Source organism: Lagenorhynchus albirostris, chromosome 14, assembly GCF_949774975.1.
Source record: "Lagenorhynchus albirostris chromosome 14, mLagAlb1.1, whole genome shotgun sequence".
Taxonomy (NCBI): domain Eukaryota; kingdom Metazoa; phylum Chordata; class Mammalia; order Artiodactyla; family Delphinidae; genus Lagenorhynchus; species Lagenorhynchus albirostris.
In genome coordinates, this window is record NC_083108.1 from 61742014 (window position 1) to 61757424 (window position 15411).

The following is a 15411-nucleotide window of genomic DNA, read 5'->3' on the forward strand; positions in this document are numbered from 1 at the left end:
GGAGGGCGGAGGGCTCACCTGGGCTGACCACGCCCCCAACTCCCCTCCGGCGGAAGAGGTCCCTTATCTTCCCCGCGACCGGCTGTCAGCGCGCGGCGGGGGCGGGGGGGCGTCCCCTCGTTCTGCCTCCCCGCCCCGCCCCCACGGCCGCGATCTGCGGACCCCGGGGCCCGCCCCCTCCAGCTTGGGCAGGTCCTGCTCTGAGCACCGCTCCCCGGCGAGCCTGGTGTCTCTGCGCCCTGCGCCCCTCCGCCCCGGGAGCCCTGCACAGGCTCTCCTGCAGGTCGCGAGCGCCCTCTGCTGCCGGGCTGGGGTCGCGCGCCCGGGGAGGACGAGACACAGGCATCAGCCCATTTCAGGGATGAAAACACCGAGGCTCCCCGCACAGGTCAGGGTTTTGTCTAACTGCGCCGCCGTCTGGCCCTGCCGGGGCTCGCTCTATGCAACCCCTCAGTCGTCGCTCACTAGCCAGGATGTGGTTTGAGCCCCGGGGCAGTCTTAGGGTCCTGCACCACGTGTCTGGGCAGGGCAGGGCCAGGACGCGCCCTGCTGAGGACATGTTGAGTGGAGGCCTTGAATAATTAGGACATAGAGCAGGAAGGTCATGCCTGCCCTGGGAAGGGCTGGGCCTTGATCTAAGACTGGGGGTCCTGGGAGCCACACCACTGGCCACCCCCCTACCCCCCGGGAAGCTGGGGGGCCAGTCTGTGGTCAGGGGATCCTGGGGCTGCAGGGCAGGGGGCCCTGAATCAGCCAGCCTGGGGGCTGCAGGTATGAGGGGTTGGCAGAGCTTTGAGTGGACCCTGACCTGTTCCCATCTGGAAGGAGTCTGAGGCCCCAGAGGGGACCAGCCTATCAGTGGGGAAGGGACCCTGGGGCAGGTGTGTCATCCATGAGATGGAGGACAGTGCCGGAGGGAGGGGCACCATAGGCCCTGGAGCTGGGGGAGGGGTGTCCACTCCTCATTCAGGGTCCCTGAGCTGGAACTGTTCCAATTCCCCACACTCTGGAGGCTGAGGCCCCAGGGTTAGTGTGTGGAGGGTCAGCTTAGGGTCAGGATTGGGACTGGGGGCTCCAAGCAGGCTGGGCCAGGTCAGCCAGCGAGGCCAGGCTGGCATCCCCCTGTGGTCAGTACCTTGGCCGGAGCCCATCAAAATCATGGAGAACTGGCAAAAGGGAGGGGCAAGCCTGGAGAAACCATGTGGTTCCACTGCCCCGTTGTCCGAGTGGGAAGTTCTTCCTTAAGTCTGACCACACTGTGATGCCAGCCTTTTCCCTCTTTCAAAGAAGCTCCAGTCTTCTGCATCTCCTGGCCCTCGGGGCCCTCATGCCCACCCTCTCAGCAGGACACTGGCCGTGGAGCTGGGCTCCTGCTCACCACTTCTCACAGCTCGTGCTGGGACCTTGTCCCATGGCCCAGGGGTGCCTCCTTCTCTTAGCTTGGGGTCACCTAGGACCCCAAGGCCACTTTCTCTGGGCCCTGCATTTGCCCCCCAAAGTCCTCAGTGAGGAGGAGAGTGGGTCCCAGGGGCCTGGTTTCAGCTCTGCTCCCAGTGCAGCCATGGAGAAAGCTCTGGGGCCCAGCAGGGAGACCCGCTTCTGGGATCTGGTTTCCTCCTCTAGAAAGTAGGGGTGACACCCGCTTCCTGCACCACATTGGGGCTGAATTTAGGGGGTGGCCTCTGACCCACACCAGGGGCTCTGGGACACTCCCTGGGGAGGTAGGGTGGCAGTTTATTTGTACAAAAGGGGCCGCTGTCTCAGATGTGGTGATAAGGCTGGATGGACGGCCAGACAGTCAACTGCAGCCCACAATGGGCCGGATGCCATGCACCTGCCCACAAAGGAGGGGGTGGCTCCTGCCTCACGTCCCACCGGCAGCCCTGAGATAGCATCAGCCTGACCGGAGGGCCATCTGTCTTGTCCCACAAAGGCCAGGACAAAGGCCGTGTCAGTGGCAGCCTCCCCGACCCGGTCAGAGGAGCCGGGGGCCTTCCTGTGCCAGGCAGCTGGGGCTCAGGCCCGAGGCTCCTTGTCAGGGTCCTGTTTGGGGTGAACAGCAAGCAGCCTTCATTGTTCACAGGGCCAGACAGGTGGGGGCCACACCTAGGGCGGGAGCAGGACCCCAATAGTGGGAAATGCATCAGGCCCTCTTTGGGTCCGCCAGGCCCTCATTAGCACCTGAGCCTCACTGGGACACCCACAGAGGATTTCCAGGCCCTGGTGGCTCAGCCTGGATCCAGGGCTGGGACGGGGAGACAGGGACTGAGAAACAGTCAGAGGTGCCTTCCTGCAGGAGGTGGCGGCCAGGTGGAGGACACAATTCAGAGACCTGCAACCCCAGGTGCCTCCTCACCCCTGCAGGGAACTTTACGTGGACCCCAGCTCACAACGCTCGCTCCCTCCTCACCTGCCCTCCAGAACTTCTCTCTCAGATGCCCCGGAAGCATCTGCTGGGCCACTCAACCGCCCTCACCATCCCCAGTGCACCCCTGATACCCTGAAAGCTGCCTGTGTGGCGCAGTCACTGCCTTCAGGGAAACCTCACACCCTGGACTGTCCTCAGAGCCACCTGGAAGACCCTCACTGACTCCCGGAAACCGCCACTCTGAGCATCTGCTCTTTCTGGCAACTACACTTCCTGTGGGGTCCTCACCGTCCCCACACTGTCCTGTCCAGTGTCCTCACTGCTCCACAGTGTCCTCACTGTCCACTGTCCTCACTGTCCCCTGTGTCCTCACTCCCGCCAGTGTGGGCACTGTACTTCCAGCTCTTCTGTGCCTTCTCACTAGAACTTCTGGGAGAGTCGGTGGCAGGTGAGTTCACTCCCAGACCTTGTGCGCACCCCAGAAGGTGATTTTGGGTGTATGAACATGCGATGTGTCCCCTTGAATCATCCCCGGAGCTCTTTCTGGGTTTGAGGGGGGGATTCCGAGTCGCACGGTGCAGAGATCGGTCGGATGGAGAGCAGGGTTTATTCGCACTGGAGATGGCGTGGGGGGCTCGACTGGTCTGGGCAGCGGCTCGCCCCGGGCCCGCTTCGGCATCCAGGTCCAGGGGGTGCGAGCGTGTCGCCAGCGGTGCGCGCGCAGCAGTGGGGCCCCTGCGCGCGGCCGCGGTGGGGGGAGCGTCTGGGAGATCGTGTGGGCGGAGGATGCGGCCGGAGCGGGGGGCCGTCAGCGGGCCGGCCGCACGGCTCAGCGCCAGTCGCTCGGCTCGGGGGTCGCGGGCTCCTCCGCCAGCGGGGTAGTCAGCGGCCACCGGCGCGCGGCGCGGGCGCGCAGCCTCCGCAGGCGGCACAGCAGCAGCGCCAGCAGCAGCGCGTGCAGCAGCCCAAGGCAGAGTAGCAGGAGCTGCGCCGCTAGCGCCCCGCGGCAGAGCGCGCCAGGCGGGCAGGCGGCGCGCAGCTCCTCCTCCGCCAGGTAGGACAGCAGGCGGCCCCGTAGCGCGGGGGGCGCGGCGCAGCGCAGGTCGCGGTAGGGCTCGCGCTCCAGCCGGCCTGCCAGCCAGGCGCGCAGCGGCACCAGGTGGCAGTCGCAGCGCCAGGGGTTGGCGCCCAGGTGCACGACACGCAGCACCGGCAGCACGTCCAGCAGCCCTGGTGGCAACGCCGTCAGGTTGTTGCCCGTCAGCACCAGTTCGGTCGTATCTGGCGGGAAGGCGGCCGGCAGCGAAGCCCACGTCAGCCCGCGGCGCCCGCAGTCCACGCGCGTCCCCGCGCAGCGACACGGGGCCGGGCAGCCAGCGGCCGGGCGGCCCGGCGGCGCGAGCAGCAGAAGCATTAGGCTCAGCGCCCCGCGCGGCCCTGGAAGGGAAGCGCCGCGGTGAGCCCGGCCCTTGGGGCTCCTGGGCGGGGTCCCGGGGCACCCGCGTGCCCCCCATCACCCGCGAGCCTCTCCACCCCGACAGCCCGGCACCGGCTGGAAGTGCCCTCTAAGTCTGACCCAAACCTCTCCCGACTACAGCCCAGAGGACAGAGCACCTCCCCACCGGACTCTACTCAGGGAGCGGCCTGGCCCGGGCAGACCCCAGACTCACCGGAGCCCATGGCGAGAGGACAGCGGTCCAGCTAGCTCTGGAGCGCCAGGCAGTAGCCGCAGAACCGGGCGATAAAGCCGCCCCGCCCCTGCCAGTCCCCGGCGCACCCGCTGAACCGACCACAGCCCCGTCGCAAATAACCAGTAGGCCAAGCCGGCAGCGCAGATAGAGCGCTATCGCCAGGCTGCCGGCCGACCGGGCTTCCGCCCCACTCGCTCCCAGGGGCGCACGGAGCACTCGGACACCCTCTTCGACGTTCACCAACATTGTTCTCCCGTCACCAGGACAGGACGCAGCATTCACAACTGAACAAACTGGAGAATGGGGCTTGGGGGCAGGGATCATGCGGGTGGAGGGATGGGGGACCAGGGGCTCAGGAACCCGGGGCAACAGTGCTGCTGCGGGGAACAGGCCTCCAGCGACCAACAGGGAAGGGTGGTCCAGGGATGGGGGTTGCCAGTTTGCCCACCACCCACTGCTCCTGGAGCCGGGCCATGGCCGTGGGGGAGGGGCGTAGGCAGCCCCATTATTCCTCCCCAGCAGCCAGCTGGCCTCCTAAGGTCTGGAGGAATCCTAATTGCTTCGGCTGTCCAACCTGCCCGCTGAGCTACCTGGTGAGTGGGTGAGGAGGTAAGAAGGACCTGGCCCACCTCAGCACAAAGTGAGGGCTCCCAAGTTCACTCTGCAGCCCTGGGCAGGGAATAGGCCCAGGATCCTGCGGACCTGCTCCCCTATTCTGCCTTGGTTTACCTGCCCATCTGAGTAGGGCCTGGAATCTAAGTGCTGTGACCTTCTGGGTTGGGGGGAGATCTCAGAAGTCACCACTCAACTTAGCTCCTGCTCCCCCAAGGCCAGAGAGGGCTGGCTGTGGGGGCCATTGTCCAGGCCCCTTGGAAGCAGACACAAATGACGGGAGGGGCTGATGCTGAGAATAAATTAGGGCTGGCTGGGGGCTGCGACCCCGCGTCTCTGGGTCAGTTCAGGAACAGTAGGAAAAAGTCCAGGTCTGGGCCACTCTGCAATTGGGGTTGTGTCCAGGCCTGTTAGCGATCCAGATGAATCCGGTGTCGAGTCCAGGCCAGTCGGGGTCCAGGGGTGGGAAGGGCCAGCCTGGAAACTGGCAGTATATCCATGGAAAAGTGGGGCTGTGGTGGGGTCACTGGTCCTGCATTTGCTGCTTCATTTTCTGCAGCATCTCCTGCATGCGCCTTAGCTAGGGGGGCGGGGCAGGAACAACGGAGGGTGGGGTGAGAAGTGCGATGGGACGGGCCTGGCCCTGTCCCCACCCCCAGCCCCTGCTCCTCCCCTGCTGCCTACCAACCTCCTCATCCTTCATCCTGATGAGCTTCTCCGTCTCAGCATCGGGGGTTGGCAGTGGCAGGATGGGGATGGGGCTCTCCATGCGGCTGTCCTGCGTCAGTTTGCTGCAGGGTGGACACCAGGAAGAAGCTGCTGGGGGTTGGGCTGACCCTCGATACCCTGTGGCTCCCACACCTCTGGGTGGGGGTCAGGGCAGGTCCGAGGGCGGGTGGGTCACGCACCTGGTCATCTGCTGGATGCAGTGCGCTCGGTAGTTCTCGTAGTGCACGTCGCATGTCACGTCCTTGAGGTCATGCATGTGTGTACGGATGAGCATGTTGCGAAGCTTCACGAAGTCGCAGTGTGCCTGGTTCTCCACTGTGGGCGGGGGCAGGCGGTGGGTGAGGCGCCAGCCCAGGGGAGCCTTCCCACCCAAATGCTGTGCCCCAGGCCTCGACTCACCCTCCACGATCCCCCAGGGGTACAGACGCCCCCGGACCCGCTGCCCCTTGGCCTCCACCACCGTGTTGCTGCCGATGACAGCGAAGGGTGCGCTCTCCTGGGGGGGCAGGTGCAAGGGCTCACTCCCAGTTAGCATGGGTGTGGGGTCAGTGGTGGGAGAGGGGCATGGGCACTAAGCACCTGGCCCGCCCCTCCACAATGACCCTCAACAAGCTCTCCCCAAAGAGACCCTGTTGTCCCCACCTCTGGCCTCTCTGTTGCCAGCTGAAGCCAGAACTGGTACAGCTTACACCTTAGGGCTTTTGCTGGGCCGTGCCCATCAGATGTACCCCCCCTCCTGATACCCCCACCACCAACAGCCACTCCATCTAGTGCCTCCCCATTCCTTTCCCAGGGCAGAGCCCATGCCTCCTGTTAGTGATACCCCTGCTGACTTCAGGGTGAAAGGTCCACCCTGCTCCTGGCTCGGTGGCCACCTGTCCCGAGCTTGGGCTTGCCATCACCACTCTAACCCCCGGGGCACTCAAAGCCACCCCCCCTCCCCCCGGAGCTCAGAATTCTGGGAGCCAGGACATGCACAGGCCTGGGGCCATTGGACTAGGCCCTTCTGTGGGTGAAGCATGGCGAGGGGGCTGAGAGAAGGGCCAGGGTGGGGGCCTGGCCAGTGGCTGTGCCTTTAGATCCTGGCAAGCATTCCATGACCTATTAACTACATGGGGACCCAACTACACAAGCCAGCGGGGGACCTGGGCCGCCCTAGCCCCAGCCCCAGGTGAAGACTCTACAGCCTGGACAAAACACTCCTGCCCCCCAGGTCAGACCTGGGCCCGGGCCCTCCTCCCGACCTGGTGTAAAGTGGCCTCTGGGTCCCTCACCCCCAGTGCTGCAGCCTCACCTTCAGTTCCCGGTCCTGCTGCTTAAACTCCTCGTCCTCGTCCGAGTCACACTCAGGAAACTGGTAAACGTGGATCCCAAACTTGTCTATCTCCTCCCGGATCTGCGGCAGGCAAGGGCCATCAGGTGAGGGGCTGGTGCCCTTGGCCCCACCAGAGTCCCCGCTGCGCCCCGCGACCGCACAGGCTCACCCGCTCCTTCAGCTTCCGGATCTCACCGGGGACGAGACAGTCGGCTTTGGCAATGAGGGGCACGATGTTCACCTTCTCGTGCAGGGCTTTCATGAAGCCCACGTCCACTGGCCGCAGCCTGTGGAGAGCAGCCGGGGCGAGGGGCTCATGGGGTGGTGGTGGTGGGAGGGGGCGCCGCAGGGATGGGCAGGACCCGCACCCCTGGCCCGGGGTAGCCACCTACCCGTGCCCAAAAGGGGAAATGAAGTACAAGCAGCAGTGCACACGGTTGTCCTGGATGTTCTTGCGGTTGAGGCCACTCTCGTCCCGGAAATACTGCTCAAACTGCTGGTCCACGTAGTCGGTGATGGGCTTCCAGCTGGGGGCAGGGGGCACATGAGGCCAGGCTGGTGGCTGGTGGCCAGGGGCCAGGGCAGACCGGGCAGGCCTTCCTCACCACTCAGAGTTGTTGACGGCATCCCCGAAGCCTGGTGTGTCCACAATGGTGAGCTTCAGCTTGACCCCCTTCTCCTCAATGTCCACCGTGTGCTTCAGGATCTCGACCGTCTGGCTGATGCGCTCTGTGGCAAGGCGGGTGGGGGGACAGACCCTCACAGACCCTCTGTGACCCTCACTCCCACCCCGGGCAGCCCAGACCCTTGTTCTCATCCCTGGCTATGTGGCCTGGCAGTGATCTGGACCCTGAACGGGAGACCCATGCTTCGGGGACAGAGGAGCAGGGCTGGACCTGGAAGGAGCCCTTGGAGAGGTCACCCAGCAGGGAATGGTGGCAGCGCCAGGGCCGCGTGGGGCCCACTCACCCTCAGCACTGAGCAGCTTCCGTTCCTTGTACAAGTCAGTCAGGAAGAGGCTGTGGACCAGTGTGGACTTCCCCAGGCCCGACTCCCCTGCCCACAGGTGCAGTGAGGATGTCGGGTCAGGTGCCAGGCCCCAGACAGAGCCTGGCTGCCAGTGCCCCACCCCACGCCCTGGAGGCCGGCCCACTCACCCGCCACCATGAGCGTGAAGTCGAAGCCCTTCTTCACAGACTTGCGGTGCACCTGATTGGGCAGTGTGGCGAAGCCCACGTACTGCTTGTCGATGTCCTGGCGGGGGCGGGCGGGTCAGGGGCACGCTGGGGTTCCTGGGGCAGCCCGGTGCCTTGGCCCCTACCCAGCTCAGGCCAGGGGGCAGCAGGGCAGAGTCCCCAGGGAGGGGGCATCTCAATGGCAGAAGTGGGTGAGGGCCTGTGGGCAAAGGCCCTGGAGGTGGAAGGCAGGTGGGGGTGGAGGGTGGAGGCGCCCGCGAGGGCTTCGCAGGGACCGAGATGGAGTCTGTGTGCGTGTGGAGGGAGGTGGCAGGCACAGCGGGCAAGGCGGTGTCCCCCCTTGGGCGGTGGGCAGAGGGCACCAGGACCCAGACCCCTCACACACGCCCAAGGCCCTCAGAGGCTGGAGAAGCCCCCACCTCAATACTCACCCCTCCCGAGTGTAAGGGGTGGGAGGCCCCGTCTGGCCCCGATCCAGCCGCGGGGGTGGCTGGCTGCGGCGACGGCGGAGCAGGGGCTATTTATAGACAGCGGCGCCCAGCCTCCCGCGGCCTCCGGCGCCCACCCCAGGACCCCGGCCCTGCGGCTCCCGTCGCATCCCCAGTCCGTGCGCGGGGGGCGGGCGCACAGCTGACCCACCTTCCGCTCCCCTCTCCACACACACCTTGAGCCGCCTCTGGGCCTGGGTCCGCGGCGACAGCAGCTGCTCCACCAGGCGGTCCTGGGGTGCCGCCAGCGAGTCCATCGCAGCGACCCCGGGACCTTGCCCGCTGCGCTGGGGCCCAGAGTGCGTCAGGCCCACCCGGCGTAGCTGTGCGCCAGGGGCTCGCGCGCTGTGCGGCCCCGAGGCCCTGTTCTCGCCCCCGGGTTACGGGTTACGGACGCGGGAACCGAAGCCCGGAGGGGCGGCGCTCACGCGATGCCGGGACCCCGAGGCCACCAAGCCGCTCGCCGGCCCTAGGCGGGCCTGCCCCTGGCACAGGCGGGCCCTCGCGCCGGAGAGGAGCGCGCGGTCTCCGGGAGACAGTCGCCTGGAAATTGGGCCGCGCGGGCGGAGTCACGGAGCTGAGGAGGGCAGGGCCCAGCTCGGCGGGCTGGCGGGCGGCTGCGCGCGGAGCGGCGCGGCTCAGGCCGTCAGTCCAGCGACTACACAGCCGGGTGGGCGGGGGACCGGGTCCACGGCCGGGTCTGCGCTGCCGCGTCCCGCCTGCCAGAGGGCGCCCGAGTACGCCCCCATCCACGCGTGCGCCCGCGGGAGCCCGCCCGGTCCCCCTACTCTCCCGCGGCGGTGTCACAGAGGCGCCCCCAGCTACCCACCGATGCACGGCCCGCCCCTCGCGTGTGTGCGCGTGTGTCTGGAGAATTCTTACCGCCGTGGCCGCCGAGAGAAGTTGGGAACCTGCGAGGGCAGAGCCCACCTCCCCACCCAGGCCCGCGGAGGCTTACGTTTGGGGAAGGGAGCGATCAGAGCACTAGATGCCCAACCCCTACCCCCACCTCTGCAAACTTGGAAGCTGTGGCCAGTGCGTAGCTCCACAAACCCGCCGGCCAGCCCTGCGCTGCCACCTCTGCCCCCAGACAGCCGCTGCCAGCAGAGGTAGGGGGTGCTGGAGTGAACCCTTCCCCCTAAGGGGGACACTCCCTCTGAGCTTCCACCCTGCTCTCACTTACAGGACTGGGCAACACAGGGCCTGTAGGGCTCCAGCCAGCTCAGCCCTCACACCTGTGCGGCCACTCCAGTGACCACAGGGGTCTCCTGAGCCCCCAAACCCTTCCTCACTGACCCTACCCGCAGGACCCACCAGAATCTGAACAAGCCAGCAACAGCCCGGTGGCAAGGGAGGCCTGCAAAGGAGCTGGGGATCCAAAGAGACGTGTCCCTGGACTGTGCGTCAGTGGGAACGGGAGGCCCCACAGTTCTCCCCCACCTAGGCCCTCCCTTCTTGGCTCCCCGCTTAAGGGGCCTCTGTCCCCCTGTCTAGGCTCATGCTGCTGCTGTGTGGCCTGGAGGCCGCTGGCACCTGGGGAGGAGGGGTGGGCCCGCTGCTGGGAACAGGGGAGCCTTTCATCCGAGAGGGGGGGGAGCCACAGGCCCCAGCTCCCCAGCCCGCCCCCAGCCCTGGCTCTGAGAAAGCCTCTGCGCTGGCCCCAGCCCTCCACCACGCAGACCTGCGAGGGGCCTTGGGACTGAGTCCCACCCAGCCTCCACCCCCGGCTCCAATTTAGACATGGCCCCTCGGCCCACTTCCTGCCTAGACAGGCTGACATCTCGGGCCCAGGGCATCTCCAGGAGGACAGACAGAGCTGGCACCCCACAGCCTGGTGCCTGATGGGCTCGTTGCCCCCAGAAGGCCTCAGTTTCCCCATCGGTAAGGCACAGCCTCAGTGGAGGTCCGGGTCAGGGGGACAAGACCAGCTCCCTGCCTGCCTGCCCTGTCCCCTGACTTCGTCCAGATGGGGCCTGGGGATTCCCTGGGGGATCCCCAAGGAAGGGGCCCTTCCACTCCCTTTCTCTGGCCCCCGAGGCACAACAAACACTCCTCAGGACTTCCCGAGCCACAGACACTGCTGCGCCCACCTCCTCCCCACCTCCTCCTGGTGCCTGACACTCTCGAGGCATTTCCATTCTTAGAACCACCCCAGCTGCCAGAGCCAGTGAAGGCCCCACCACTGCTAGAGATAGGGTGGGAGTTGGAGGAGGGAGCACAGAGGACCACCAGAGCCCTCCCCAGTGTCTGAGATGGGTGGGCACAGAGGGGGCCCACAGAGCTCCCCTGCCCCCTTTCCCAGAGTGCAGACAGACTGAGTCTCAGTAACACCAACCATGGAACAGCAAAGTTACTGCAGGCTTCCGGCTCCCCCAGACCCACGGGGAGCCTTCCCCAAACACCGGGCTCCCTGGCCCTGCGCCCAGGGAACCCCACACCCCACCCGCATAATGCTCTCTCCCTCTGGTCCTACGAGCAGGGGACAGGTAAGGCTGGTCCTAGCTGAGCTCCAGGAGGGGTAGACAGGCCTGAAGGGGCTCGAGCCTCAGCAGGGGGGTCCCTGAGTGCCCGCAGGCCCAGGACAAGGGGGGCTGGTCTCCCAGGCCTTCCCTCTTTCTCTCCCTTGAACAATAGCTTGGTGGCAGTGTGTCCCTGCATCTCCTTCATTGTTTGACCCGCCATGATGGGGAGGCAGCTCTTGTCCCGGGCTCCCCGGGGAGCCCCTTGCTGGCAGGATGAGGTGGTCGTGGCCCCTCCCTGTGAGCCTCACCCGTCCCAGGGTGGGGCGTATCCCTGCTAGGGGCCTGGCACTGGGCAGGAGTGACTCCCAGCCCCCACCCCACCTGCTGGGCCACTCCTGGCCCGCCTGCCGCACCTAGGCCAAGACTTCGGGTTCCACCCAGCATCCACCCAGGGTGTGAGCCCCCATCCCAGACGAGGGTTGCCAAGGCCACCCTGATGCCAGAGTTGGGCTCTTCTTTTCTGCCCTAAACATGGCTGAGCTCAAGCCAGAGAGGCCCCCAGCAGGGCTGCCCCAGAACCCCCAGCTCCCCCCGGTTACCCACCCCCCCACGCCCTCTTGGGGTCTCCTAGCTGTTTAAACCTGACCTCAGCTAGGTTCACAGCGAGTACCCAGGCCAGCCTCCTGTCCGACCCTCTATTCCTGGAGGCTGGGGTCTAGGCCGGCCCTTTGAGAAATCGGTTTGTACCCCCTAGATCTGAAGACTGGTGCTGGGCACCGGGATGACTCAGACCAGGCCCTGGAGACTCCCAGTCTGGGGAAGAGGCCTGGCCACAGATCAGCCCACTCACATTGGTGTGTGTGGAGAGGAGGCATAAGATGCAGAGAAGTTGGGTGGGGTGGCCAGAGGTTCCCCTGTGGGGCTGCTCAGGGACTGGCCCTGGCTGGTGGACTCAAACCCCTCCCCCCCAGCCCGTGGCCTTTCATGACCATGGTCTCACACAGGACCCCCAGCACACGGCCACGGGCCAGGTCAGCAAAGAGAGGCTGGTGCTGGACCAGTGGGAGAGGGGCACCCGGCCCATCCCCCATCCGGGGAGGAGCGCACGCCATGCCTCGAGGGTCAGGAGCCAGGCCCGGAGGCACTGCGGCCGCTCCTCCCCTCTGCAGCCCCGGGTTGGCGGCACTGCCCAGGCTGACAATCGGTTATCGGTTATCGCGACAGAGCGGGATGACGGCCGGCGGGGGCGGGGTCGCGTTGGGGCGCCGCGCGTTGGTGGCACAATGGGTGACAGCGGGCCAGGTGAGCGACGGCGCACACGTACCTGCTTGTCCTCTGCGGGGTCGGGTGGGGTCGGGGGTCGGGTCGGGGTCCGGGCCCGGGCCGGCGGGCGGGGGAGAGACCGAGACACACGGTGAGAGGCGTGCGGGCGGCGGGGACAAAGGAGTGCGCGCGCGCGCGCGGGCGGGCGCCGGGCTCACCTGGGGTCGCCAGCTTGCTCTTGTACCGCAGGCCTGTGCTCATGGTGGCCGCCGGGGGGACGTGCGCGCGGGCGGGGCGGCGACGAGCGGAGGCCGAGGCCGGGCTGCGGGGTGACCGGCCCCTCCGCGCCGCCGCCCGCCCCGCCCGCGCTCCCGCCAGCCAATCGGCGCCCGCCGCGCCCACGCGCGACCCGGCGCGGCCAGCGGGGGCGGGGACCCAGGCGCCCCTACAGACCCCGCGCCTGCTGCCTGGGGCGACGCCCTCGCCTCCAGCCGCCCGGACACCGCGAGACCCGCTCTGCGCCCACCCCAGCGGCCGCGCCCCCTGCCCACCTCCCCTCCCCGCTGCCGGGCCCCTGCGCACGTACCCCGCCCTCCACCCCGTCCCTGCCCACAACCCGGCCCCCTGCCCAGACCCGGGCTGACTCCTCTGCCTTCGTGGGACCCCAGTCCAGGCCTGACCTCTGGCCATCCTTGGTGTGGCCCACCTGTAAAGCCTGCCCCTGGGGTCTCCCGCCTCATGCCACTTCCCCGCCCCCCCCCGGCATGCTTTGCCCACTGAGGTCAGTGGATGCCCCTCCTCACCTCATCAGGATGGACGCCGGAGGCTTTGGCCTGGGGAGTCCTGCTCCTGGCCGTGGCAGGAAAGGTGATGGTCACTGTGCGGAAAGCTTGATGCGTGGCGGGGGACCAGCCCCAGCTCCTCTCCTGCAGCTGCTCGGTGCTCTGCAAGCCCACACACCTGGGCCGTTAGCCGGCCCCCTTTCCAGGATTATTGGTGGGGAATGAGCCGCCATCCTGGACAGGATGGGCCCAACCTGAGGCCTGCGCCCCCCATGCCCACCTCGGCACCCTCTGTTCTGCAGACCCAGAGGCAGACTGCTAGCACCCTGAGAAGGGTTGCAGGGGGCCCCCCAGGGCACTGCGAAGGCGGGGCAGGTCAGGGCCTGCACCCCACTTACAGATGGGAAGCTGAGGACTCACCAGCATGAGTGCCTCTTGTCTCTTCGGTCACTGCCACACTCCCAGGTGCCCTTGGCCTGGACCTCCCCGGAGTGCCCCCAGGAGGCACGTCTGGAGCTTTCAGTCCCCCAGAAAGTGACAGTTGGGCCAGTGGTCACCAGCTTCCCAGGTGAGGGAGGGTCCTGTGTGGGAGAAGGCCTGCTGCCCCCTCCACAGGCAGGAAGCCCCGTCCCTCCCTGCCCTCCTGCACCCCTTCCTCCCTCTGCTGGCCTGTGGGCTCCTCCACCTCTGAGCACCAGCACCGGGCAGAGTTGTTTCACCTCTAAGTGAAAAAGCCACGAGAGCAGCACCATCACTCTGCGAAATCCTGGGGCCAGGTTGAGCCTGTTTCCCTTTACCAGACTATCGCCTGCTCCAGCACTGCCATGTGTGGGGACGGTCCACCGCCCCCACCCCTCACCCAGGCCTTGGGGCCAGATGTGTTTGGAATTCAGAATTTTTGTACATCTCATACATTACATGATACCTCATTGGACCCTGGGGCTGCACCCCGTAATCAGGCACATTAAGATTTTTGTACTGAGGGACTTCCCTGGTGGTCCAGTGGTTAAGACTCTGCACTTCCACTCCGTGCTGGTTTGATCCCTGGTTGGGGAACTAAGGTCCTGCATGCCACTCTGCGTGGCCAAACGATATTAAAAAAAAATTTTTTTTAAAGATTTTTGTACTGAAACACAACCGTTCACACGAACTGGAATAAATAAAGATCAGAGTAAATGTATATCCGTTCAAGGCTGGCTTTGCCACCAAGTTTTGAAAACCTTTGTTTCATATCTTTAGGGAATTTGGAATTGTGGATAAAGGAGTGGGGCTGGAGGGGACACTCTGAGTGCCAAGCAGGACTTCTGAGCCTTCATCAGCCCTGAGGGGCTCGGTGAGAACCCCGTCTCAGGGGACCTGGAGCTTTGCAAAATGGGTCAATCGGGCAGTGAAACGTGACAGTTCGACATTTAGCACAGACTGAGCCAGGCGAGCTTGTGCCTGTGGGGACATAGGAGGAGAGACAGGAGCCTGTCCCCAACAGGGCAGATGTGCCCCTGCAAAGTACCCAATAGCACTGCCCTCCTTGGGTCGGGAAGGGCTCCAGGCAGCCCCGTCAGGGGGTTTGAACACGGCCTTGAGGGGACTGGACTGCAGGTCAAGGGCCTAGCTTGGCTAAATCACGGATTTTAAAACAATCCTGGAGATGGGACCAGAAAGGGTGAGGGGTACCACATAAACAGGGTCTTTTTCATTAAAGTAAGTGTATCCAAAGGAGTGTGTGCATAAGCGCAGTTGGGCTAGAGCCCAGCATCTCAGGCCTGGAGAACCAGCATGGAGCTGATGGAAAGAGGACGGGGAGCCGCTCCTGGAAGCAGACGTCAAGGGCAGGCCTGGGTCAGGCCTCCTGTGAAATCCCTGGGGGTGACTGTGGGCTGCTGACCAGGAAAGGGGAGGGGCCCGCTTCGAGCCTTGGGGCTGTGGTCGCCTACCACTGTGAGTCCAGGGGACAGCCTGGATCCCACCACAGACACTGGGGCTGCCCCATCTAGTTGGAGACCTCAGGTGACAGCATCCATGGCTGGACAGGCAAAGTAAGAGCCTGGGCACTGGCCAGCGGATTCAGAGGACGCGTCTCCAGCTCTGCCAGGTGGGACGGCAAAGGGCTTTTTCTGGTTTCTTGAGCCTGGATGCTGCCAACTGACGGCCAAGTGAAACACTTACACATCCCCTGCCCATCAAAGGGCACAACCCTGGGGACGTGTGACTTTGGGAAGGAGCGTGGTAGGCGTGGCCCAGCCATTGCACTTCCCACTTCAGGGCTGTGGTTGGAGGAAAACCCAGCCTCCCTGGTGGGGTCTGAGCCTGCTCCCCCCAAAGGAGCAGAAATGCTGGCTGTGGTACAGAGACAAGTAAGGAAGATGTTCCTGGGTGGGAAAAATGCTACTTTTTAATTCATAAAAAAAAGAAGTTAATGAGTGAAAAAATAAGCTACACCCAGAAAAATCTCTTCAACCAACGTGGGCTACAAATAGCTTGACGCTTTTCAGAAAAAAAACTCTTTTT

General features: G+C 65.3%; 2 protein-coding genes across 4 annotated transcripts; both read right to left on the reverse strand.

Annotated features, from left to right (window-relative positions):
* Window positions 1-2908: 2908 nt before the first annotated feature.
* On the reverse strand, window positions 2909-4383 carry GP1BB (glycoprotein Ib platelet subunit beta). The gene is given in 4 exon segments (XM_060122093.1): window positions 2909-3844; window positions 3847-3917; window positions 3919-4017; window positions 4019-4383. Coding segments are annotated over 4 exon segments (1182 nt in total). The 3' UTR covers window positions 2909-3197.
* SEPTIN5 (septin 5) lies at window positions 4288-12400 on the reverse strand. Of its 3 annotated transcripts, XM_060122095.1 has the most exons (12): window positions 12343-12400; window positions 12186-12196; window positions 7873-7969; window positions 7685-7771; window positions 7321-7444; window positions 7108-7242; window positions 6885-7002; window positions 6695-6796; window positions 5800-5896; window positions 5580-5715; window positions 5360-5462; window positions 4288-5251 (listed from the first exon to the last, which is right to left on the reverse strand). In XM_060122095.1, exons 1-12 carry the CDS (start codon window positions 12383-12385, stop codon window positions 5195-5197), a joined length of 1110 nt encoding a protein of 369 aa, XP_059978078.1. In that variant the 5' UTR covers window positions 12386-12400; the 3' UTR covers window positions 4288-5194. The 3 variants fall into 3 exon arrangements, with proteins under 3 accessions (XP_059978078.1, XP_059978077.1, XP_059978079.1); XM_060122094.1 differs by lacking the exons at window positions 12186-12196; window positions 12343-12400 and adding an exon at window positions 8576-11418; XM_060122096.1 differs by lacking the exons at window positions 12186-12196; window positions 12343-12400 and adding an exon at window positions 8343-11416.
* Window positions 12401-15411: the final 3011 nt, after the last annotated feature.